The 26,894-nt window shown below is 49.1% G+C and overlaps 1 protein-coding gene across 2 annotated transcripts in view; it reads right to left on the reverse strand.

Moving 5' to 3' along the window:
- Nucleotides 1–238: 238 nt before the first annotated feature.
- PPP1R18 (protein phosphatase 1 regulatory subunit 18) overlaps nt 239–26,894 on the reverse strand; it is a 44,314-nt gene continuing 17,658 nt past the window's right edge. For both annotated transcript variants that reach the window (XM_077324636.1, XM_077324637.1), the window contains 2 exons: nt 4,127–4,334; nt 239–2,431 (listed from right to left, as the gene is read on the reverse strand). In XM_077324636.1, the coding sequence (XP_077180751.1) occupies nt 2,412–2,431; nt 4,127–4,334 (228 nt within the window). In that variant the 3' untranslated portion in view covers nt 239–2,411. The remainder of the gene's footprint in view (nt 2,432–4,126; nt 4,335–26,894) is intronic.

Here is a 26,894-nt window from a genome sequence, read left to right on the forward strand (position 1 = left end):
GGCACATAATTTTATAAACCTTAGTCTTCATTTTTTTAAACTGAAAAATCCCCTTCTCTTCAACCTCTCCTCACTGAGGAAGTGCTTTACTCCTCCAGCCGTTTTGATGGCCCTGTTTTGTACTTTCCCCATCTTCTGTTGTCCCTCCCACAGCACCTGAGATTCAAAGGTATATAGTCTCCATTCATGTAAGTCTGTTCAACTATCATGGCTGATACAACACAGCAGACAAGGTGAATCACCGTGCAACATCATTCTGATTTATTGTTAATAATAATAATAATATATAAAAAACACTGATGGAAATGGCGGGACACAGCCGCTTCAGCCCATGTCCGCTGATCTGGGCAAGGCTCTCTTCGGCCCCCGTAGAGGGAGAAATGCCTGCCGTGCCCAGCCATTCGCTCACTGACTTGTTTGTGGGCTGTAGGCGCAGCTGTTTCCGCAGTGCAAAAAGAAGGGTGGGGAGGGAAGAGAATAAAAACTGTGCACAGGTAACAAGATAAATTAGTAAGGAAGGGAGAGGGAAGAAACACATTGCTTTCTCGGTTCCTTCCCCCCCGGCACTTCCTTCATCCACTCATTCATGCTTCTTGCTCAGTCCACACGCTTCCCCCGAAACCTCTGATTAACCACCGGGGCTTCTCTGCAGTCACAACTCTCTGCTCTCATACATTCATCACTCTTCTCTCTGTCCCTCTCGGGCGGCATCCACGCTCACACCTTTTCCCCACAAGCCATCGAACAGAAGTTTTCAACAAGACATTTGTTTTCCTATGGCGGGGATTCCCGGACAGGCGTTGAAGAGACCCTGCCACTTGGATCTGCCATTTCCAGCGCGGTGGTGGGGTTTTGGCCGAATGCAGAGCATCACGTGTAGACGAGGACAGGTGGCGCGGAGGGGTGGTTGATGGGGCCCTGATCCTGGAATCGGGGTGGGGATGTTCGAAGAAACCGAGTAGCCCCTTCGGACGACAGCAGTACACAATCTGGTTTTAGTCCTACCCAAGCTTGTTACTGCCTAGTGGCCTGTTGGCCCCTTCAGCTCCAGAGCAATATTCTATCTGACGGGGGCTGGGCTTCAGTCTTGGGCGCCAAGGAGTCTGAGCCGTCCCCTCCATTGGTTCAATGCACCATCTTGTCCGAGAGTCCTTGTCAGTATTTTAAATTGCTGTGACTACTGTGCATTTTGACACTTTTTTGAAAAACCCTTTCTAAATTACCTTCTCCCTCCTCCCCCACTTCAGAATGCCATGCTGTGAAGGATGGTAAACACTCATTTACAATGACTGGTAATTGAAAGGGGGGGGGGAAGAATGTCAAAATATTAGTTCCTTTTCTGACATTCATCCTGCCTCTGCTTATCCATCCTGTCTCACCCGCCCCACCCTTCCGGTTTGTCCAATCCGCCTTGAGTTCTGAATCCTGGACAGGAAGTAGGCGGGGCGAAAGACCACTTGACCATCTCCGCACCAAAATGCCCACCTTTCTTTCCTTCTAATCTCAAGCCTTGTCGTCGGTGTCCGCTGAGTTCTGGGCCTTCATGCCAACTGTACTTGTTTTAGCAACAAAGTCAACTATACGATTTTGGAACGGCCTTGTTCCAGAATGGCCTATTAAAGAAACGGTTAGAAATACCTGCCCTTCCTCCGTCCTTGGTACAAACCCTTCCCCAATACTGATAGGTTTTTGGCCGCCAAAACTCCCCCCCCCCCCAAGCTAGTTCTTCCCTCCCCCTCCCTCTCCCCTCCTATGACATGGCAGCAATTAGAAACATTTTAAAGAACGAGAGTCCTAAAGGGTAGCTCCCAAATATTTTACCCAAAAAAGTTGACCTGGGAATTGGAAACCTCCATCAACCCAGTGTGGGCTGTGTTTGGGTAACAGCAAGGGGAGATGAGCCCCTAGCTGGGGCTCTCCTACAACACTGGAGGCTGGCAGACAGAGATGAGGTTTGGTGCTCTGCCTTGCCAGCTGTTTTAACGTCTTTGTTTCTAAGTTGCTTTAGCATCAGGATAGGAAAAGAAAAACCATTTCCTTGGAGTCAAAACCCTACGGATACAGTCTCTCCGTATTGGTCAGATTGGGCAGCCTGTCACGTGACTCAGGTCCTTGCAGTTTAGATTCAGGGTGGGGTTTCTGAGGTCCTTTTTTCAGTGCTGGAGTTAGAAACAGAAATGTCGACGAAGGGTCGTCTTTCAAGTTCTTTCTCCCATCCCAAAGAAAGAAACACCCGGAGCCTTAGGAAAGTGGGCACAGTTGTCCAGGCCGGTGTGGTCCCAGCTTCTTTCCCTGGTGTAGCAGTCATTGGAAGATGAAAGGAGATAGAAGTCCAGTTGAGAGACTTGAAGGGTGACATGAATCTTTAAGTGTTCTCCATTGTTCCCAGTGATGGAGAAGGATGAGTGGGGTTACCGCCGACATGACTCATCTGGAAAGGAAGACAGGAGGAAAACAGGAATTGTTATGGTAAAAGAGAGGAGGAAAGCATGAATAAGGGAGCCAAAGAGCCCCCTTGAGTGCTCTTGTGGACAAAGTACTGGGCACCAGATGTCCGTGGACTATGATTCCCATGAGCACGTGCTGGCAGGGGCTCATGGGAATCGTAGTCCACGGACATCTGGAGACCAACAGTTTGGTTGCCCCACCTTGGGGCAAGGATTTCCACAAGTCATTGCAGTTCTCAAGACAGACCTCTAGATGGCGCTCCAATATTGGCTTCCAATGGCCATCCTAAACCCATTGAATTCAGTAGGTTTAGAAAGGGATATTTCATAGGATTGCATTGCTAGGGGCTGCTTGTAAAACAGAAACAAAACCTCTATTTCTCCAAATTTCCATACACAGTCTTGCTTCTGCTTTGCAAGCACAACCCCCCTCCCCCTGGGGTAGTGTTCTGGGATCTACATTCAAATTAGAGTTTATACACCTTTATAACCAAGGCTGTTTTAAATTCCTCATCCTTGCATTCAGACCACACAGGACAATAACTCTAGAGGGGCAGCCGTTTTAGTGGCCACAGCAAAAAATAAACAGGAGTCTATTGGCACCTTAAAAACTAACCATGTTTCATTCTACCCTTTGCTTTCCAGATCTAGCCCTCCACTTCCTCAGATGCTATGTGTCGATTTTACATAAGATGCACGGGCTCATGGTAATTGTAGTGCCTGGTCATCTGGAGAGCCACAGTTTCAACCCCCCTGCTTTAATCCCTCCACTTGCTCCCAGACATGGTCTGGGTTGGTCATTCACGTGAGGCTTCTCCTCATCTCTTGGCCTTTCAGTAAGACAAGATCTTTTGCCTACCAGGCATTCCCCTCTCTTTCTGGCAGCCAGCTGCCCATGTGTCTTGATCCAACGCGATTCTAACAGTACAGTCTCAAGTAGGGTACATCCTTCTACATCCATTCAAGCCAAAGGGCCTAGAAGAGTGTAACTCTATTGAGGACTGCACCACCTACGAAAAGGCCCTCAATCTAGTCTGAGAGCCAGTTTGGTGTAGTGGTTAGGAGTGTGGCCCTCTAATCTGTCATGCCGGGTTCGATTCTGCACTCCCCCACAGGCAGCCAGCTGGGTGACCTTGGGCTCCCCACACCACTGTTAAAACTGTTCTGACTGAGCAGTGATCAGGGCTCTCTCAGCCTCACCCACCCCACAGGGCGTCTGCTGTGGAGAGAGGAAAGGGAAGGCAACTGTAAGCCGCTTTGAGCCTCCTTCGGGCAGAGAAAAGCGGCATATAAGAACCAGCTCTTCTTCTTCTTCAGTAATATCAGGGCTCTCTCAGCCCCACCCACCCCACAGGGCGTCTGTTGTGGGGAGAGGAAAGGGAAGGCGACTGTAAGCCGCTTTGAGCCTCCTTCGGGCAGAGAAAAGCGGCATATAAGAACCAACTCTTCTTGTTCTTCAGTAATATCAGGGCTCTCTCAGCCCCACCCACCTCACAGGGCGTTTGTTGTGGGGAGAGGAAAGGGAAGGCGACTGTAAGCCACTTTGAGCCTCCTTCGTGTAGAGAAAAGCGGCATATAAGAACCAGCTCTTCTTCTTCATTTGGTCGGGGGAGAATGGGATTCAACGTCCTTTGACCATGATGCCACCGCAGCCGCCCAAGAGGCTCTCAAGTGCTTACCCACGATGAGGGGCTTGGACCTCAATAGGCCAGGGAGGCCACGGTGAAGCATGAGCAGCTCCTCTTCTTCCTCCTCGTCATCCCCATGGGGGTTGGGCGGCACCAAAGTCTCCGACTCCTCAGGGGGCCCGAACTCCTCCAGCAGGGATCCCTCCGATGGGTACTGGAAGGTCCTCTCCAGCTGGTTCTCGCTGAATGAAATCTTCAGCTGCAGGGGAGGAGAGGGAAGGTTAGGTCTCAAATCCAGGAAGCAGCTACCCAGCCGAGTCTGATTTCAGCCGACCCTCCCATTCCCCTGGTTGTATAAGGTCAGCACAAAACCACCCTAGGACCTTTGCATTCAGATGGGGTCATTTGGCAATGCAGGTGCCATGTCTGTTTCTTTACTCGTTCCCTGCTTCCTCCCCTATTAGGGGCCCAAGGCAGCTCCTCCCACATCCTCCTCCCCTCCTTCCTTCCATTTTTATCCTCACCATCCTCACAAATTTTTATCCTGGGTATTCTGAACCCGAGTCTCCTAGACTGTGTCCAACATGAGTTGGAAGTGATTTGATGGAGCTTAGCAGACACTCACATTCCTAGTTTGACACTCCAGCAGCTTCATTAGGCTGGCGTAGCAGCTTCAACTTTTCCCACCCGTTTTAAATAGCAAACGTTTAGTTCTCACGAGGACTTCAAAGGTCCCTGGGAGGTCTAATGCTAATGAATAGGCTTAGGGAGGTCAAAGGAAAAGAAGAAGAGGAAGAGGAAGAAGAAGAGGAAGAAGAAGAGTTGGTTCTTATATGCTGCTTTTCCCTACCCGAAGGAGTCTCAAAGCGGCTTACAGTCGCCTTCCCATTCCTCTCCCCACAACAGACACCCTGTGAGGTGGGTGAGGCTGAGAGAGCCCTGATATTTCTGAAGAAGAAGAGTTGGTTCTTATATGCCGCTTTTTCCTACCCGAAGCTCAAAGGGGCTTACAGTCGCCTTCCCATTCCTCTCCCCACAACAGACACCCTGTGGGGTGGGTGAGGCTGAGAGAGCCCTGATATTCCTGCTCGGTCAGAACAGTTTTATCAGCGCCGTGGTGAGCCCAAGGTCACATGCAACCAGAATCGAACCTGGCATGCCAGATTAGAAACCCGCACTCCTAACCACTACACCAAACTGGCTCTCTTAATGCACACATGCTTCCCCCACAGTTCCTCAACAGCTGGGCGGGGTTCCGAGTGGATCCTCGGCTCTTTTTGACATCCTCATGTACTCGGCAATGCAATGCAGTACACCCACGTCCTGGGAGCCTTTCTGTGATTGGTGACTGAATCAGGGTCTGGGTTTTGGTTCTGATTTTCAAATCCCTGTGGAGGCTAGCACTTCAGGGTGTTCCATCAGATTTGTCAGCTGTTCATGGCATTTTAAATTATTTATTCTATGATGTACTGCATTTTAATCTTCTGGGAGCTGCCCTGAGCCTAAAGGGAGGGGCAGCATATAAATACTAACATAAAAATTATAAATGAATATAAAAGACAGGTCCAGCCAGTTCAAAAGGGCCCAGATGAATATCACAGTGCAAACACATCTGGATCTACATCTGCATCAGTGCAGGCTGCTGTTGAACGCCAACCTCTTGCCCTGGATCAGAGCAATCCTCATTGCCCCGGGCTTGATATGGCAGGGAAATGTGATTTGTGGTATGAGGGCCATTAGACACGAGTGTCCTATTGTGTTTTTGAATAATTCAAAGAATTAAAATCATCTATTTGTTCAGATACTTGTATCCCACTTCTCTCTCATACTAGGGGCCCACGACCTCTTATGATAATGTTTCCTACTCCTCTATTTTATTTTCACGACAACAGTCCTGTGAGGTAGGCTAGGCCGAGAAAGAGGAAAAGGTCCACCCAGCCAGCTTCCCAGTCAAGAATGGTGAATCGAACCTGTGTCTCCCAGATCCTTGTGCTGCACCCTAAGTGGCGTGGCACAGTGGGTAAGAGTGGCGGCCTATGATCTGGAAAGCCGGGTTTGATACCCCCCTCTTATTCCACACGTGGGTGACCTTGGGCTAATCTCAGTCTTGTTAGAGCCCTTCTCTCAGAGAAATTTCTCTCAGAGCTCTCTCAGCCCCACTTGCCTCGCAGGGTGGCTATTGTGGGGAGAGGAAGGGAAGGCAATTGGAAGCCGTTTTGGGACTCCTTCAGGTAGTGCAAAGCGAGGTATAACTACCCAGCTCTTCTTCTTCTCTACCCCATGCTGGCAAGCGATCGTTGTAGAAACTATGGGACCCAAGAACCCTAATTCTATCTTGGTTGCAAGCAGCTCCACTGATGCTATTCTTACTGGCCACACTGGCATCATAAATGGACAGTCTGCCTTCCATCAGTTCGGTTCACGAGAACCCAAGCAGAGCCCTGCTGGATCTCACCAAAGGCCCATCGAGTCCAGCATTCAGTTCACGCAGCAGGCAGCCAGCTAGCCACCTCTAGGGACCCCAAGTGCAGTATGACAGAAACAGCATCCTCCTGCAGTTGACCCAAGAATGCACCCTGCCGTCAAAAGATGGGAAGCTTCACAGCAAAAGGCAAAAGCTTAGGAATGCCTCAGAATAGCCAAAGGTAGAGGAGGGGGGCTGCATGTGCCTCCAATCTAGGAAACCTAAAAATATGTGAGGCTGCCCGGCCTGAGCCAGGTAAGCCTGTCTGTCCTGGCCTGCCAGGATGTGTCCTTTCTGCTCCCACGCTGACCCCCCTCCTTGCCGGCAAAGGCCTGGGGCGGAAGGCGCAGCAGGAGATAAACCTTGGAGGAAATGAGATTACACACCTCCCCTCTACCTGCCCACAGCTCCGGCGGAAAGAGAGAGGAGGACAGAGGGTTTGCCGGGACAGGTGTCCTCCTGGCCTTGTCACCTTGGTGTGGAGCGAAGGTGCTCCGAAATTGCCGCCAGGCCAGGTAGGAAGAAGAACAGACAGCATCGACCCCCCCCCCCCGAAACCACCACCACACCAGATACATCATAAGGCTATTCGCAGTTGGGCCAATCTACTGAGCAATAATTACACGTTAAATGGTTAAAGGTTTGAACATTTGATAGAGCTGATACAATTCACCGAGTTTGAATTCCGAAGTACTGTATTTCATGTTACAATGGGATTTGTACACTGTCCTATGCCGTAAACTGCTCTGAGCGGCAAGGAAGGGTGGTATATAAATGCAGTACATCAAATAATAATAATAATAATAATAATAATAATAATAATAATAATAATAATACACTAAAATAAATAAATACAATTCGACTTTTATTCTGTCCTTTCTCAAAATACCCAGGCCGGTTTACAGTGTCGGTAAAATGCATGCATTCTAAAAACATACCAACATAAAATTTTAAATGAGTTAAATGCAGTTAAAACATTTTCAAATCACACTCTGACTATTGCCTTGTTCTTATGTGGGAAGGGAGGGTGTCCACTAAACGTAGCCCACGCTGGAGAGTACAGCCTAGTGGCTGCAGAAGAAGGGGTCTCAAAGTAGCTTACAATCACCTTCCCCATCTTTGCCCCACAAGAGACACCCTGTGAGGTAGGTGAGGCTGAGAGAGCCCTGAGAGAACTGACTGGCCCAAGGTCACCCAGCTGGCTGCACGTGGAAGAGTGGGGAATCAAACCCTGTTCTCCAGATTAGAGGCCAACACTCCTAACCACTACACCAAGCTGTCTCTCTCCAGCCGGAGTAGCCTCTGGCTAGATGTTACTATAGGCCTCAACTATAGGCCCAGCAGAACAGCAGCACAGAAAAGGGGCTTGCTACAACACACCCACGCTCCTTGCTGGACACATCTGCGTAAGAGCGATTGCTTCAGAAATAAAAAATACAGCTTGCAGGCAGGTGTGAACCCCAAATTTTTAGGAAATAATTGACAGAGGACAGTCAGTACGCAAAGCTGACATTGCCCTCTCAACCTGCCTCCATGTTAGAAAGGTCTTTGCCTGTTGAATTTCTGCCTACTGCACGGCCATTATGAGTTCTCAAGAGCACTATTTACCTCAGTTCCCTTTTACCTCATGCTGCTACCTGAGGCAAGGCAAAAGTCATGGAATGGTTAGAGCAGGGGTAGTCAATCTGCAGCCTTCTGGGAATTGTAGTCCATGGACATCTGGAGGGCTGCAGATTGACTACCCCTGGGTTAGAGCTTCAGGTTATTACTAGGGAGGTCAGGGTTCCTATTCCCACTCAATTTAAGGTTGCCCTCAGGCCTGGAGAAAAAAAATGTCCCATCTCTTTAGTAGAAGTTTAATGTTTGAAAATGAGCAGCCAAAGCTCGGCCTGGAAGTAAATTCCATTATTGCCAAAGAGCATCCCATTAAGCCTCTACGAGAGAGACGTGGTATTTTTTCCCTCCAGGCAGATGGAAATCTAACTCCACTGTGAAGTTTACCAGATGATGGTGGGCCAGTCCTCTTCCGGGAAAACCCTTTGCATGGGGTTATTGTGAGTTCTGGACAGATGCACCCCTAGGCTCCTTGGAGGAAGGGAGGGTGAGATAAAAAACTGACAGAACAGACAGAGAGATCCTGAAAGTCAGCTTGGCCTAAGAGACAGACCTCACCACAGGAGACCTGAATGAAAAGCCATAAATTCCAAGGCACAAATTCTCACAGTGACCTGTCTGAGCCAGTCTCCTTCTGTCCAATTTGAAGAGCTTTTCTGACAGCCTTGTTGCGAAGGAGAAACTAAAGGTCTCCCAGTATTCCACTCATCGCACTTTGACAGTCTGTGACTCTAATATTTAAAAACCTGATGTGCTCAAACTCAGAACGGCTCGCAAAGGCTCATTTTGCTCGCTCTTTTCAAGCAGTCCGAGCCTCCTTTTCTCCAGCGTTCTGCCGCCATGACAGTGCGGGTGATCTCCTTCTCTGGAGACGATTTTAGACCCCAATCCCTGCCCTCTGAGCTCGTTTCTCCCCAGTCCCCCTACCCAGAGTTCAAAGACGCAGGGGGTCCTTGATCTTATCTTCTTCTCAAGCAGTTCCCATGGGAATTAATCCCAGCTAAATCTCAATTAACTGAGGTCTATTAATGACTAGGGGAGAAACAAGGAAAGAGCAGGGTGTTCACATCTAGGGATTTGTTTATGGGCAAAACGGCAAAGACGGCAAGGTTGCCACCCGGTCGGGCCTATTTCGGTGCTCTTAAGACGGCTTGATTGGCAAAAAAAGGGGAGAAGAAAGGTTCCATTCCCTGGAGGTAACATAAGCAATATCGCTTCCCAGCTGCCTGCTGATCCAGCAACCATTAAAGGCACAGGCACGGCACCCAAGGAGGGGCTGTGGGTTGATGCAGGCCTAACCAAAACTGAAAATTTCCTCTGTACCTCACCTTTCTCCCCAGTGGGAACTCAGTTAACATTGTTCTCCTCCCCTCCGTTTTATCCTCCCAACAGCCCTGTCAGGTAGGCTACAGAAACCATAGTACGTTTATTAGTCTCTAAGGTGCTACATGATCCTTGCTTGCTTGTGCTGCATGAAACAAGCAGGGCTATCGGCTGGCATTTGTACTACTGCTGTTCACATGCACTGGTGCAGAAAGTGCATCTTCCTCCTCAGAGCATCCGGCTGTGCTTTCACCTCATTCCCTTGTTGCTTTGCCTTCCGGCATGTTTGAGAAAAGGAGATGCTGAGTTAGGCAACAGCTGCATGGATTCCCGGCTTTCCCCCTGCTCTGCCAGGCCTTATTTAGGAGGCAGAGCGGGTGACTCAGCCTGGATGCATTCCTTAGGGAGGCAGACCAGGGGTGGGGCACGGCAGCTGTGGTGGAGAGAGAGGAAATACAAGACAGGAGGGGAAGCGGGAGGGCAGGGGAAGATGTGTGGGAGAGATTGCCCACTGCCAGAAGAAGAGCGAAGGACAGATGTGGTAGTACAGAAAGGAGAGAGCAGATGAGGAAATATTGATGCTTTTAAAGATGGGAAAGCATGTTAGTCTGTCTTTAGCAGTAGAAAAGGACCAGGAGTTCAGTGGCACCAGCTTTGTGTAGAAGAAGAGCTGGTTCTTACACCCCACTACCCAAAGGAGTCTCAAAGCAGCTTACAATCCACCTTCCCTCCTCTCCCTACAACAGACACCCTGTGGGGGAGGTGGGGCTGCGAGAGCTTTGACAGAATTGCTCTGTGAGAACAGATCTAACAGGACTGTGACTGGCCCAAGGTCACCCAACTGGCTGAATATGGAGGATAAGAGGCCGCCGCTCTCAACCACCTCACCAGGCTGGCTCTCTACTATACCAAGCTGGTATAGAGTGGCTGCCTCTAATCTGGAGAACCAGATTCGATTCCCTCCTCTTCCATGTGCAGCCAGCTGGGTGACCTTGGGTGAGTCATGGTCCTCTCAGAGTCTCTCTCAGCCTCACCTACCTCACAGAGTGTCTGCTGTGGGGAGAGGAAGGGTAGGTGATTGTAAGCTGCTTTTGAGAGTCCTTTAGGTAGTAAAAAGCAGGGTACGGAATGACAGCTCTTCTCTTCTTAAAGTCTGAAACAATTTGTGGCAGGACAGGAGCTCACTCACTGATTCACGAAAGCTCCTACCCTGCCACAAATTTTGCTAGTCGCTAAGGTGTTACTGGACTCTTGTTTTTTTTTACTGCATTATTTAGTTTTTACCGATTCCATCCCTTTTTAAATACAAAAAAATAAAATATCTTGTCCCTTTAAAAAGATAAAGGTATCCCCTATGCAAGCACCGAGTCATGTCTGACCCTTGCGGTGACGCCCTCCAGCGTTTTCACGGCAGACTCAATACGGGGTGGTTTGCCAGTGCCTTCCCCAGTCATTACCGTTTACCCCCCAGCAAGCTGGGTACTCATTTTACCGACCTCGGAAGGATGGAAGGCTGAGCCAACCTTGAGCCGGCTTCTGGGATCGAACTCCCAACCTCATGGGCAGACAGCTTCTGACAGCATTTCTGCCGCTTACTACTCTGCGCCACAAGAGGCTTTAACAGAAGCTTAAGGTGTGAAAATGGGCAGTGAAAGCTTTTTCATGGGTACAGAGCAAAGTAACACGATCTCGTTTTTGCTGCGGATCCAACTGATATTAAAAGGGCAGCTGGAGAGACCAATTGACCAGCTGGCAGGCCTAACCACAGGATAAGCGGACTAAAGTCCATAAAAAGTTAGGCCACAATAACACCCTCTTTAAAGAGTCTTTAAGACTCTTTGATGTTTGGTCTGTCACAGACTGAAATGGCACCGCCTACACACAAATGCACTTGCTCACTTCCATCTCTCATTATACTGGGCTGTCCCACCACTCGGATGCAGACTCCATGGGGACAGAAGTCTGTCTTGTTCTGCCTAGAAGAAGAGTTGGTTTTTATAGACCACTTTTCAGTACCCGAAGGAGTCTCAAAGCAGCTTACAATCACCTTCCCTTCCTCTCCCCACAACAGACACCCCGTCTGAGGCTGAGGGAACTCTGACAGGACTGCTTGGTTAGAACAGCACTATCAGGGCTGTGATGAGCCCAAGCTCACCCAGCTGGTTGCATGTGGAGAAGTGGGGAATTAAACCTGGCTTGTCAGATTAGAAGCTGTTGCTCTTAGCCACTGCACCAAGCTGGCTCTTAACCAACACACCACACCTATGGATTTCTGCAATATGTCATGTAGATTGATGGAGTTTGCAAGAACATGATAGGGATAAATTGGCTATTTTAAATCAGGGGTGCCCAACCTGACATCTCCCGACAGCTTTCCTGGTGCCTGCCAAGTGTTTGTAGAAAGAGGGCAGGACTAGGTGGGGCTTTTGCCTAGCAGGGCTTCTGACTGGCCCCCGGAGATCTGATTAGCTGTGCAATTTTGTTTTGTTAGAAGGGACTTGAGCAGCACCTGCCTCTACAACACAAGATTCTTCACTGTGACTACAAGGAAGCGGCGTGTATGCAAGAAAATGTTTTTAAACAACCTGTTCATTTTAAAAGGTGTCGGGTGTTGTGCTTAAGAGAGGTGGCTTCTAATCTGGAGAGTGGATTTGATTCCCCGCTCCTCCCCCACATGCAGCCAGCTGAGTGACCCTAGGCTAGTCACAGTCCTATCAGAGCTCTCTCAGCCACACCTGCCCAACAGGGTGTCTGTTGTGGGGAAAGAAAGGGAAGGTGATTGTAAGCCGCTTTGAGACTCCTTCAGGTAGAGAAAAGCGGCATATAAGAACCAAATCTTCAGTAATATCTGGGCTCTCTCAGCCTCCCCTCCCTCACACGGTGTCTGTGGTGGGGAGAGGAAAGGGAAGGCGACTGGAAGCCACTTTGAGACTCCTTCAGGTAATGAAAAGTGAGGTATAAAAACCAACTCTTCTAAATTGAGCTTCTGGCTGAAATCCTAGAGAATCACTATTTGACATTTTCAAGGGGATAGCTGTGTTAGTCTGAAGTAGCACACACAATGGCACCTTTAAGACCAACAAAGATCTTATGACCCCTGTTCCATTGTCAGAGGAAGTGTGCCTGCACACGAAAGCTCACACCTTGAATAAATCTTTGTTGGTCTTAAGGGTGCTGTTGGACTCAAATGCTGTTGCATTGGACATTTTGTCGCTGGCGTCTTCTCCTGTGGCAGCCATTTTATGCTTGCCCCCAACACTGTGTCTCAGAATTCCAAAGGTAACAGCAGGCTGGAAAAGATTGAGGACCCATGTAAAAAGTTCTTAAATCTTCATTGATTCCCTCCACTCCAAAAAACAAAAAACCCAAACCCTGGGCTGGGGCTGTTGCACAATTCCTTCCAGACAGCCGTGCCATCCAGAAATGGTGTGCAGCAGAGACTGGACGCCCACTCCCCTCTCTTTTGCTTATTGCCTTACTTATAAATGCCATTTCTGTCCATTTGCCTCAGAGGATGACTGAAGTTTTGGTTTGGGAACGAGGGTAGCAGAAGGGGTGGAAATGAATGAGCCCGGCCTGACAGAAAGGTTTGAATCAGAAACAGAATTAGAGGGCGAGAAAAAAAGCAGACCTCAGGATGATCCAAGCATCGATTTGACCTCTCTCTGACCCCCCTTTCATTAAAAAAAGGCAGCTCTGAAGAATATCACTACATGGCCTCATTAATCTTTCCGACAGCCCTGTAAAGTCAGAGATGAAGTCCTGCAGTCTGTTCATGTCAAGGGATTGTCCGCCGTAGCCCTTGGCCTGCTAGCCCACGTGTGGCCGACCTGGCAAGGGAGGGCAGAGCCTGGAATCACAGCAGGCTGTCAGATTTCCTGCTTTGCATTGGCAATTGTCCCAGTAAGGGGGGGGGAAGTACCTGCCTGTCTGTCCTTTCAGCTGAGAGTAGCTGAAGTGAGCCAGTGTTCAGGGAGCTGCCAGGAAGAATAAACCCAGATGGCAAAATACACAAGGTCACAAATGGTGCTCCACGCTAAGTAATCCAGGAATAAACAAACACCTTTCTGGCCTGTTTCTTCACCGACCCTTTTGAGAATCAGCTCGAGAGAGAACACGAAGAACAACCCCAGAAGACAACGTGCACAGTGAGAAAGCGACAGGCTCGAAACGAGGGATGGGCACAAACCGAACGATGATGCAAAACTCATCACAAATTTTGCCCTACTCCCTACAGCCACAAACTTTTAAATGGCAGAAAGCAATAAAAAAAACCCCTGTTCCCTGTGAAACCTGCAAAAACAGCTGCACAAGAAAATCCATAATGGCTGAGCTGCAGCTGCTCTGGGGCTTTCTGCAAACTTAGGGGAAGGCGGTGTAGAAATGTAATAAATAAATAAATAAAACTCTCTTTAAAGAGACTGTGGTCCCTTTCAATGAGGTTTGCGGGGCCACAAGCCGCTTCGGCTCACAAACAACACTCCGGGGTTCTATTTGGTTCACGGTTCTGCCAGAAACCACCAACCACATTTTCCTGGTTCTGGCCCATCCCTACTCAGAACCACCCTGTGATTTTCAAGAGTGCTGAACACAGATTCCAGTTATACCACCCCCCCCACACACACACACGATACTTCTATTATTTATTTCATTTATACCCTGTTTTCCCTCCCAATGGATACATCATTCTTCTGTCCTCTAGTTCAGTGGTCCCCAACCTGCGGGCCACGAAGGCCATGGCGCCGGGCCGCGGCTCCCTCTCCCTGCCCCCCCCCCCGCAGTAAAAAACTTCCCAGGCCGCAAGCTTGCGGCCCGGGAAGCTTCTTACTGCGGGAGGGTGGGGAGAGGGAACCAGGGCCGCACGAAAGTGCCACGCACGTGCGATTTCAACCGCGCATGGCGCATGTGCGCATGCGCAAGCAGCGCATGCGCGATGCGCAGGTGGGGCAGTTGCCCTGCCGGTCCCCAGCCTCAGAAAGGTTGGGGACCACTGCTCTAGTTTGACTGACCCAAGGTCACCAAGCAAGCTCCACGGCTGAGTTGGGGATTCAACCTGGGGGTCTTTCCATTCAGAGTTGCCAACCTCCATTTGGGGCCTGGAGATATCTCAGAATTATGACTGATCTTGAGACAACAGAAATCTCTGGGGGGAAATGGCTGCTTCGGAAGGTGAACTTCATGGAATTATATCCTGCTTAGGTCCCTCTTCTCCAAACCCTGCCCTCCCTGGGCTTTCCATACAAATCTCCAGGAATTTCCCTATCTTGAAGATGGCAAAGCTTGTCTCCAGCATTGCTGAAGCTCACAAATCTTCCACCTGTATTCCTTTCCACCGCCATATCACGCTGCTCAGATTCATCTCAAACATTCCATGACAGTCTTTCTCAACTTTTTTACCATTGAGAAACCCCTGAAACGTTCGTCAGGCTTTGTGAAACCCCAGAAGTGGTGCAATCCTGCAGAATATGGTTGAGAAGCAGAGCTGTGTGCCCAGAGCCCCTCCCAGCCCATCACTGGACATTTGGGGTGGGTGGGTTGGCCACCATATATGGTCATATCACCTGATAAATGTTTTACACATTTAAAAAATCTATTAAAAATTCATGAACTTCTACTCACTCAGAAAGTCATTCCAGGGCCATCAAGAAACCCCAGGGTTTCAAGAAACCCTGCCCTGTGCACACAAATCTCCTTTGTTGCCTGGCTCTTTGGACTCCCCGAACGGCAGCCCCTCCTCCTGCCGAATTGTGATGGCCCGAATGCGGTCTCTATGCATTATTCCAGCTGGGGCTGAGATTCTTGTTCAGTCACTAATCTAGGCTAGATGGCCCCATGCCATCCATAAGAACGGGCTGAAAGAATGTGAAGAATGAAAATCCACCTTCCAGCCACCCGGTCTGTAGAGCACGGCGAGATGGCTAATGGGCTTTAAGAGTTTAAGTGATCCACAGTCAGAGAGCAAGGCCAAGTTTATACAGTTAACTTCACGTTAACAAATAAACGTTAACTTCTTAATAGCATCTGCACGTTGCAGTTGATTAATTACAGTGAGGAGGAAAGAACGGGAGTATAAACGTTTTAAAGAGAAGTAATAGCCACTTTGTTCAGAGCGGGCAGGGGGTGGGGGTGGGCCTGTTTTCTCCCTTCTTGACATGTTATGTGTAGTTCTTGGATCATTTTAAAGGGAGCCTTTTATAGGGCATAGGGGTGCAGTTTTCAGGAAGACGGGGAGATAAAGGGTGATTTTTAACTTTTGTCTTTTGTGCTGTAAACCCCCAACCCAAACATTTAATCCTGAAGAAGCTTAAAGGCTGCCCCAGTGGTTACAGCTTGGTGTGAGCGCCAGCATAGTGTAGTGCAGAGGTAGTCAACCTGTGGTCCTCCAGATGTCCATGGACTACAGCTGGCAGGGGCTCATGGGAATTGTAGTCCATGGACATCTGGAGGACCACAGGTTGACTACCACTGGTGTAGTGGTTAAGAGCACCAGCCTCTTGTCAGGAGAGCAGGGTCTGATTTCCCTCTTCTCCTCCACATGCAGCCAGCTGGTTGAACCTGGGCCGGTCACAGTTCCTCTAAAAGCTCTCTCAGCCCCACCTATCCCACGGGGTGTCAGTAGTGGGGAGAGGAAGGGAAGGCGATGGTAAGCTGCTTTGAGACTCCCTCGGATAGTAAAAAGAGGAGTGCACAAAAACCAAAAAGAAGAAGAAAAAGAACCATACAAGAAAAAAACCTGAACATTATGATAAATTACAGAGTCAAGATCTGGGATGTTCTTCCCTGATTTCACCAAATATGATGGAGGGGGTGGGGGGTTAGCCATTACTTTCCCACGACCCAGCCTAAAGATTGTTCACGCATGTTCTTGTGAAGGGAGATCTTGTGAACGAGCCAGCCTGGTGGAGGGCTTTAGGATCAGGGAGAGCCAAGCTTCAAATTCCTGCTTGTCCGTAAAGCTTGCTGAGTGACCTTGGGGGCAGAGAGAGAACAATGTGCGTTGTCCTGAGCATCTTGGAGGATGCGTTGGATAAAAATGCCTTCCATAAATAGTAGGAACAAATACAGTTGGGTGTATTCTGGAATCATTGCATTTTTTCCAACCCACTAGTGCAGGGGTAGTCAAACTGCGGCCCTCCAGATGTCCATGGACTACAGTTCCCAGGAGCCCCTGCCAGCAAACGCTGGCAGGGGCTCCTGGGAATTGTAGTCCATGGACATCTGGAGGGCCGCAGTTTGACTACCCCTGCACTAGTGGCTAAAGCACCATTTTTTCTTACATCTAAAAGTTTAACTTCTGGAATGGTTAAAGTAATAACATTCTCTCTCTCTCTCTCTCTCTCTCTCTCTCTCTCTCTCTCTCTCTCTCTCTCTCTCTCTCTCTCTCAGGTGCTCTATCCCTACTCTACAGTTATTAGAAGTGGCTCATGCAGAGACACAATGAGTACCCTCTATTGAGTGGCTCATGCAGAGACACAAGGAGTACCCTCTATTGATGGGCAGTCACCCCGCTACAGAATTTTGCAGAATTACCCCTCCCCCCCTAGCAGAAGCAGACAGGAAGGGGTCAAGGCCACAGCATGCAGAGATACAGCAAACAGAGTCCTCCATCAGTTGTACTGTAGGGCTCACGCGAGTCTTTAATACCTTCCTGAATTCAATTTATCTTGTGGCACACCAGCATCTCCGCCCGCCCCCGCTCCACACAGGTAAGGACTTAAGAGATATAATCCAACTCTCTGCCCCCAGACAGGATCTTCTTATCTCTGACTGGCATTAAGACCCATTACGCACGCACATCTTACTGCAGATTTTCAGGGCAGTGAGCTTTTAATCTTGACTTTGGATTCTGTGCCCACCTTATGCACCATTCCTTTTTCCTCGGGTGTACTTATTCTGCATCTGCAATTAAAAAAACTGCACTTTTCTAAATCAGGGTGGAACGTCATTTGTGACCTGTGTGGGGGGGTGTCCAAAGTTTAAAAAATAAAATTGCGCACTTGCCCCATGGCAGCTGCGCTGTAGCATCCAGCAAGCACCTTCCATTTCAAACCCTGTGGCTCAGGTTTTGCGCATGCATTTTAGCATTAGGTCATTGAATGAAAGGGAACAGAAAGGAATTCAGAAAAAGTGAGCGGGGAAGAAATTGATGCTGAAATTGATAAGACCTTTTTTTTGGAAATTGACAAGTGGCTGCACAGCCATTTGCTGAGCATTAGAGGATTTTTTGCTGTGTAACTGGCCACTGTGAAAAAAGGGAGAGTGTTGCACCGTCTCATAATGTTGGGGTAACATGTAGAGCAGTGGTCCCCAACCTTTTTTATCACTGGGGAACGGTCAACACTTGACAATTTTACTGAGGCCCGGGGGGATCTTTTGCCGAGGGATGTCACCGCGGTCACCTGAGCTCCTGCTCCACTTGCTTTCCTGCTGGTGCCCCTGACCACTGGGGGGCGCTACCAGCAGCAGCTGCGCAGTGCCACGTCAAGGGGGAGCCCCAGCCATGGTGGCCGCCAGAGAGCTCCCCAAAGGTGAGCTGGTGGCAGAGTGGTAGGGCAGCCCCCGAGGCAGCAGCTGGGGAGGAGGACGAGGAGGAGCCGCGGTCCAGTACCGACTGATCTACGGACCGGTCCCGGTCCCTGGACCGGGGCTTGGGGACCACTGATGTAGAGTGTACAGAATGCATGGCAGAGTTCACTGACACCAGCACTGCAACCTGTGATCATTAGCGATTATGGGTATGTGTGTGGATGTGCCTGTACAAAGTTGTATGGAACTCCAGCAGGCTTTGAACAGGAATGCAATTTGTAGGAGGGAAGTTCTCTGGAGATGCTTCCTCCTCTCCTTTTAAGTCATTACCAGCAGGGAAGTAAACCTCATGCAGCTTTAAACTTTCCCATTTAACTCGAGAGGCGGCAAAAGGACGGCGTGAAATCTGAGAGGATCTGTATCTTTTTAGTTACCTTCAGCTTGGAAGTGAAACAGGAGAAAAATCGGCACAAAAGCACTTTCAGAAAACTTGGGAAAACACTGACCAGAAAGTAAACTGAGTGCAGAAGGAAGGAAAACCAATGCACAATGGCAAAGAAAACCCAACAGACATGCATGGTGAAAGAAACGGAAAATACCTGTGCATAATAGGCCTAACTACCTAGAGATTAACCGTCATTATCTAGTGCCCCTGGTGTGCCCTAAGTAGAGAACAGAAAGGAATAAGATGTTCTACAGCAGAGATCTTTGTACTCCCAATGGAAATGCAAACCAGACTTACCCCGGAGTTTAAACACTCCGGTGGATCAACATATTGTTCATTTATTCATTGATATATGTAAATAATCTCTCCCCCCCCCCTTGCGATTGGGTTGTTAGAGAAGAAAGTGTCCTGTCCCTTTAATGGAGGTTCAATGTGTAGAAGGCTTGACCTGGACAGTCCAGACTAGTCTGATCTTGTCAGATTTCAGAAGCTAAACAGGATTAGCCCTGGTTAGTACTTGGACTGGGAGACTACCAAGGAAGGTGGCGCATTGCGTTGCTCAACAGGGGCATGCAATGGCAAGTCATCTACGTCCGTCTCTTGCCCCGCAAATACTACGGGGGTCAGCTGTGACTTAAGGCATCCCACCATCAATGAGCAGCTGAATTTCATGGCATGGAGGGAAATAATGTCACTCACCAAACAGCACCTCATGCTAATTTTTATTAGTAATTAAGACAGGGGTGACAAGAGGCAGAACTGAACTGAGAAACCCCAGACAAAAAACCAATTTATATACCATCCTGAACAATGGATTTTCACGCCATTGGTCAGTCTCGGTTTAATTTCTGTGAAAGAACCCTTGCATAATTTCATGGTTGGGGGTCACCAAGACAGGAGGAACTGTATTAAAGGGTCGCGGAATTAGGAAGGTTGAGAACCACTGATCTATGGTATCATACCTTTCTGAGGCCTCACCCCTCCCTAAATCTCACCTCCTGCTGCTTCCATCTCCCAATCTCCAGGACAACCCTACGACAACCCTACAAAACACAGAACCTCTGGAACTCTGAAGCATTCTGCCGTCATATTTGCGCCCTGCTTTCAAAGCGATGAGGGCTAGAATCTTGACTTTTGAACAGCCAGTAGAGATTCTCAGGGATCTGTGTTCTGTTTGGGACCCCTCGCACCTGGTACGGAACAGAAGAAGAGCTGAATTCCTGCCTTAACTCCCCCCCCCACCACCACACTTCCAGCCCAGTAAATAGCTGTGTCCTTTCCTCTTCAGCAAGTACTGCAACCACTTCCTGAGCTGAGCTAGCCCGTGTGCACTCTGTTGCACGCAAAGGCCTTTCGTTTCCGCCCCACACATTTTCGGCTTCCTGTTTTCGGAAGGACTGTGATGCAGCAATGCGGTCAGAGTCACCGGGGATGGAAAGAAGGCCAAACAACCAGGGGTTCGATTGTCCGGAGATGAACGCAAGGGGAGCTGGTGGAGTTGCCTAGTTGTGCCTTCATCTGGGACTTGCCAGGCCCCCACTTACGGTGGCCTTGAGCAAGGGGGGGCTGGGGAGGCCACATTCTCTGCCTGTAGCAGGTTCTGGGTTCAGTCTCCAGCATGTCCAGTGAAAGGATCTCATGTCCCAGGGGCTGGGAGAGACCTTAGTGCACGGCTGCCAATCAGAGGAGATGACAGATAGACCAATGGTCTGAAGCTACAGAAGGCAGCTTTTTATGCTTGCTGATCTCTCACAGCTGGAGCTGGAGGGGAGGCAGGAAATCCCATTTGGAGGTTTCATGGGCTGTTTTTTTTTTTTTATCAGGTGATGATTTATTTACTTCAATGGGGACCCAGGGAGAGACTCACATTGTTCTCCTCTACTCTAGGCATGTGCAAAAAAAAAAAAAAAATTCTGGACAGTTTTAGATCGATTCAGGCCAAACCTGAAGCACCCTTCCCTGGCGCACATTCAGCCAAATTGATTTGGCCGAATCTGAAGCTACTTGGCGCCCTTAACGTCAATGGCAATTTCCCCCTTTTCATCTGTGGGGGGCGGGGGTTTGAGGTAGAGACACTCAGCGGGTTGCATGTGGAGGAGGAGCGGGGAATCAACCCCAGCTCGCCAGTTTAGAAGTCTGCGCTCTTAACCACTACACCAAGCTGGCTGCCCCTCCCTGCAAATGGGCACGGGGTGGTTCACAACAGAACGTATACCTATGCCATCTGCTCAACATGCCTCTAAGGCAGGGGTAGTCAAACCGCGGCCCTCCAGATGACCATGGACTACAATTCCCAGGAGCCCCTGCCAGCGTTTGCTGGCAGCGGCTCATGGGAATTGTAGTCCATGGACATCTGGAGGGCCGCGGTTTGACTACCCCTGCTCTAAGGGCTGGTAGAGAGCTTGAAATGGATCTGTCACAGTAGTTCTCAAATTGTGTGCTGCACGCCAAAAGGGGACTGCAACTCTCTCCCAGCTGTGTCCTGAGGCAGGGTCACCTCCTTCCCTCCTTCATCCTGCGTACCCATTCACTAGGTTTTGCTCCCACAACTGCATCGCCAGTGCCTCGTGGAGTGTTGCAGTGCTGGGTATGAAAATATTAGAAGGGAGCCCCACTTCAAAAAAAAACTAGGAACCACTGATCTATTCAAGTGGGTCGCCGTGTCGGTCTGAAGTAGCACAACAAAACTGGAGTCCAGTGACATCTTTAAGACCAACAAAGATTTGTTCAAGGCATGAGCTTGCAAGGGCATCCTCTTTGTCTTGGACACGAAAGCTCACGCCTTGAACAAATCTTTGTTGGTCTTAAATTTGACTCAAATTTTCTTGCCCTGATCTATTGTGTAGTATCAGAATAGTTCAACATTTCTCTACCCACCCCCCTCCCAGCATTCCAACATTAAGGCTTGTTTTACCGGATCAAACTAAACACTGAGTATTCTGTTTCAAACAGGGACTACTCACGTTAATCTAGAGCTCGCAAGCAGAGTGTATGTCCTGGGGATATACTGCCACTAAACAGAGAGGCTCTGCTTGGTATCTTGGCTAGGAGCCGCTGAGAGACCTACCTACCTTAAAGAGGCTTTTTGGAAAAGGAAAAAATATCTTTTGCTCTGGGATGAAGGGGAAACCACTTTCTTTATTTCAGTACTGCAGCAGCAAAAGATTTGGAGACTGAGATTCTGCAGTCCTGACTTTGGGGCTGTCATTTCACCTGCTCACCCTGGTTCAAAAACAGGGTTCAGGGCATATCCTTTGTGCCATGGCCCAAATTCAACGTCAGTCTTCTCGAGAAGAACATTCATAAGGAAAGGAACGGGTGTGAGGTGGCCTGGGATATGTAACAGTTCTTTCCTGTGCTGTTTTCATTTTTCTACAACTGTGCACATTCAGCTCAAATAGATTATGTGACCAAAGAGGAAAGAAAAAGAAAACAGCAGAGCAGCAACAGAACTGGTGGCTCACCAGAAAGGAAGGCAAAATTGTGCAATTGTTACCAAATATGTGCGGGAAATCAACTAGAATGACGGAAGCCAGAAACGACAGAGGGGCGGTTAACCAGATGCAAATGAAAGAATGAAAAATACAAATGGAAGAATCTGATCCGGAGGGATGAACCAGAACCAATGGGATGAAACTAATTAAAAAGAAATTCGGTCTAAATATCAGGACTAAGTTCCTGACAGTTAGAGCAGTTACTCAGTGGAACAGGCTTCCTCAGGAGGTGGTGGGTTCTCTATCTTTGGAAATTTTAAAACAGAGGCTGGAGAGCCATCTGACGGAGAGGCTGATTCTGTGAAGTTTCAAGAGGGTGGCAGGTTACAGTGGATGAGCGATGGGGATGAGCATAGTGCAGAGGGTTGGACTAGATGACCCAGGAGGTCCCTTCCAACTCTATGATTCTATGATCTCCCCCCTTTCCCAGTATCTCTAGGGAGTCCAGTGCTCTGCAAACAGAACTGCGTCCAGATCCTAATTCACAAGTGATGATTAGTCTCAAAAAACAGAAAGTTGCCCACAGATATCTCCAGCATGCTAAGATCACTTCCAGGTGATGTCCCCACAGGAGTCGTTTTTCCCATAATCCCTTCTCTCCTTTCAGTGGTGGCCTAAAACCAAGAGTACTCCTAGCTCTAGCAGGCAGAAAGGATAGGTGAGCAGAAGGAAGCAAGTGGGGAGTTGTTCCTCTTTCAGGATTGCAGACGGGATCTTTGCCGAGGTTGCAGGTCTACGCCCCAACTCTTGCTAGGGCTGCTAACTTACTAGAAACAAAACCGGCCTGCCTGGCTCTCGCCTCTTTAATAAAAATTTGATGTGTGCAAATCAGTAGGTGAAGCTCTCTGCAAGCAGGGAGTGATCAGCCGACATCTGGCTTGTCTGGCATGGTGGGTAGATTGTCAGGCTATGATGCAAGAGACCCATGGAAGCTCGCAGAAGGACTGTGGACCTGTCACTCTCGGGCAAAACTACCTCACAGGATTGTTGTTCAGAGGATAAAATAGAAGAGGGGAGGACGATGTTGTAAGCTACTTTCTCCTGTTGGGGAGAAAGGTGGAGTATAACTGTGTAAAGTTAATAAAGAACATCCAGCCACTGTTCTAGTTTTAAAACAAAACTGGCAATACTGCTGATCCTTAGCAGGTCTCTTCCTAGCTCAAGAACACTGGAAATAAATGATATTTCCAATAAGAATGACTGCTGATATGGAAACTCCACCCTGGATTGGGGGGGCTGGTTATGTGAAAGTTCAGAGAAGAGTGAGGACAGGCAGAGGAATCCCCTGGATTACCAGATTCTTCTTCTTTGTGGCTCTTCCCCTACCCCTTTAACAGTAGAGCAGCAACAGAACCGATGTAGGCCGGGATGCGAAACTTTAGCAAGAGTCACTGGTCCATCAGAGTAAGTGACTTTATTTCTGCGTTGACGGCACAGGAACAGGGCCTGTGTAGAAGCCGGCAACTCCAGGTGAGCCGAAGGCCTTCATTTGTCGTCGTCTGCTGCTCCAAAACAGAAGCGGGGGAAAACGCCAAAGAATATACGAACCAGAAGCAAAGTAACATGCCCTTCTGACACCTCCATGGCCGGGATTGTTCTCTCTTCTCCCCGTTTCCTCGGCAACAAATCCCCCCTTCGTCTGTCTCAGTCCTCAAGTCTTCCTGGACATCAGCGTCCCTTCGAAAGAGGAAGCAACAGGGCCGAATTCCCCTCGGCCGAAACCAGTGCGATCAAGTTCAAATCAGTGCCAGGAATGCTTCTCCCCCGCGGCCTGAGGCGGCAACGGCTAGCGTGGAGATCGCTAGGTGGGAGCGAAAAGCAGAAGGGCCTTGGGTGGGAGGTTTCTTCAGGGCATCTGCTTGGGAGAGGGGGAGCGGCTGCCCTTCCACCGTAACTGTGGCAACTCCATAAACACTGACCTCAGTACTTTTGAACGATTTCCTTTGGAAAAACACGGCAGGCGGCTTCTGCCAGCAGAACCCCCCCAAGCGATAGCCGGCTCAGGCTTCTGTGCTGCTTTAATGTTTCACGGATGAACACTGGGTCACCGGCAGTGAACCACCCTACCCTCGTTCCCAGGCCGAGCGTCACCACCAAGCGACCCCTCTCTCCCCGTTATTACTTTGCGCTGACAAGAGGCACGACCCTATGCGCTGTGGTTATTCACCATGTCACAGCAAAGAGGTCGTTTGTTCTCTTCCTTAAGGGAGTTGCTAGAGAAACATCCCTAACCCACCACGTCCCTTCAGCCCACCAACACCGTGATTACATATCCCGAGAGGTGCATTTGGGTTTCACGGAAAGGGGGATACTGATTGGGGTTAACGCTTTCTCCCAAGTGTCATTTCCTGAGTCTGGCTGTGTTAAGATCCGGGCGTGGGCAAATACAAGGGTTATAGAATCATAGAGTTGGAAGGGGCCATACAGGCCATCTAGTCCAACCCCCTGCTCAACGCAGGATCAGCCCTAAGCATCCTAAAGCATCCGAGAAAAGTGTGCATCCAACCTTTGCTTGAAGACTGCCAGGGTTATTATTATACCTCTCATTGTACCCAGCGGGGCTGAAAGGAGCCTAGGGGAAGAGCTAAGGGCCCTGACGGAATTGGCAACGTTCCGCAGGGCCTGTAAAACGGAGCTCTTCCACCACGTGTTTGGTTGAGGCCGGGCCTGGAAGATCGGCTCCCTCCTTACACGGGCCTATGGAAAAGCTGTTGGCCTGGATACTCTCGGAAACTACCTCCTGGCGGGCCAAAGGTTGTGCTTGAGGGGTGGGAGGGTGGAGATGAAGGAGTATCCTGCAGATCAGGGGTAGTCAACCTGTGGTCCTCCAGATGTTCGTGGACTACAATTCCCATGAGCCCCTGCCAGCGTTGGGAATTGTAGTCCATGGACATCTGGAGGACCACAGGTTGACTACCCCTGCTGTAGATGGTGTTTTTCCACCATCTGGCCTTTTTTAGACTTGGCTGGGAATTGTTTTATGTGGGGTTTAAAATCTATGTAAACTGCCACGAGACCGCTGTGCCGGGAGTGGCGGTCAAGAAATATAAATAAATTTTGTTTCTCCATTGCTGTGTCCCCAACCTGAGCAAGTGTCAGGTCACCATCAGCCCCCGCCACAACTTGCTTGACCAAAATCCCAGAATTCCCCATGGCGACTTGTCCTGAAGTTGCCTTGCTCTTTCCCCCCTCCCCTTTGTTCCCAGGCTCTGGGGCCATCTGGCTTCCGATCATGTGTTCAGTTGTTGTGGCCGTTTCTGCCTGCCTGGAGGTGTCAATTATAAATTGTACTAGCCTTTGGTGATAAAAACCAATCTGCGTGAAGCTGAATTGTGTACAGAATTGGGGAGGGGGGGGGAGAGAATTCTACTATTATATTTGCTCTGTTTTTGCTTGCCTTGGTCTTTGGCAACACAGGAGTCTTGTGAAGCTGTTTGTTCCCTCCTGAATAAACTAAGTCTCCAGCCAGGACTTGGAGTTTTCCTTTTTTGGGGGGGGGTGGGTATGCCGTGGAACATGACAGCTGGTCTCTTCCCACAGCTGTGCTTTGCCTCTAAAATACACATCTGAAGGAAGGCTGGCCATGGAATCCCAGACGGCAGAAGTGGTGATCGTGGGCATGCCTATACAAGCATGCGCACCAGAGGCAGAACCCTTCTACCACTCAGAGGAAGCTCCAGGTATTTTGTTGCCCGAGCTGTCCATGGAGGGTCCCTGCTTAGTTCTGCTTCTCTAGTCAATGCAACAGTGGTGGTGTCAAGGTCAGGCTTTGGGATAGAAGCTCAGAGCCCTACTGGAGATGGGGCAAAAAGAGGCCATCGCGTTACATGACCATCTATGAGTAGGGTGGCTGGCGGTCCCTAATATAAAGTGTCCCAACCTTTTAATAGCAGCTTAACCTGGGGAAATGGACAGCTGAAGCTTTCTATGGCACAGAAATAAATAATATATAGAGAAAGTTGTCAGTTCTGGGTTGGGAAGAAACTGGAGATTTCGGAGGTGGAGCCTGGGGAGGGGATGGTGGAAGGCCTCAGAGTCCCCCCCCCCCACTTGTTGGCAGGGTGATGTCTCTGCTTTTTAGGATGCTGTCTAGATTTGCCATAGCTTTCCTCCCCAGGAGCAAGCGTCTTTTAATTTCTTTGCTGCAGTCCCCATCTGCAGTGATCTTGGAGCCCAGGAAAATAAAATCTGTCACTATCTCCATTTCTTCCCCATCTATTTCCCAGGAATTGAGAGGGCTGGATGCCATGATCTTTGTTTTCTTGATGTTGAGTTGTATAAATCATATAATTTCTGGGCAATCAAAAATTATTGCCCAGAAATTATATGATTTATACACCTAATAAGAGTGGATGAGAGTCTTCAAGTAGCGGCTGGAAGGATAACTATCACGGATTCTTTAGGCTGATCCTTCGTTGAGCCAGCACACCACAGTGGCACGGAAGGAACCTATGCTGTCATTTTGTACTCTTGTCTTTCATTCTCCCGTGATTATTTCATGCACACATTCTTTCCCTAAGGGCGTATGGATTGTCTATGATTCTAAGTCATTCAGCGTGGGAGGGGATTCCTCCACTGTTGCTGACTCCCTGCTCATGCATCTCCTCTGATGCCTGGATTCTCCTGGTGCCTGAGGATTTTGTCACCTGTGTCTCCAGATTCATACGATGCCTGGAACAGCTGGAGAAGGGCATGTGAATGGTGCACAAAGCATCACCCCCTCCTGTAGCAATGAAGTGAATGAGTTAATTATATGTTAAAGGGCAGCTCCACTCCTCTCCATCCTGAACCTCTGGCCAGTCAGCATCATTGGGACAGCTCAAGTTTGAGTAGAGTCAATGCATACGTAGTACAACTCTCCAGCCAGTCTCCCCCACTCTTGTCATGATTTTTAACCCTGAAGCCAGACTTTGGGCTATGACTTCCTGCTCAGGCATATCTTGATGGTATTAA

The sequence above is a fragment of the Paroedura picta genome, chromosome 3 (assembly GCF_049243985.1).
Source record: "Paroedura picta isolate Pp20150507F chromosome 3, Ppicta_v3.0, whole genome shotgun sequence".
In the NCBI taxonomy this organism is placed as follows: domain Eukaryota; kingdom Metazoa; phylum Chordata; class Lepidosauria; order Squamata; family Gekkonidae; genus Paroedura; species Paroedura picta.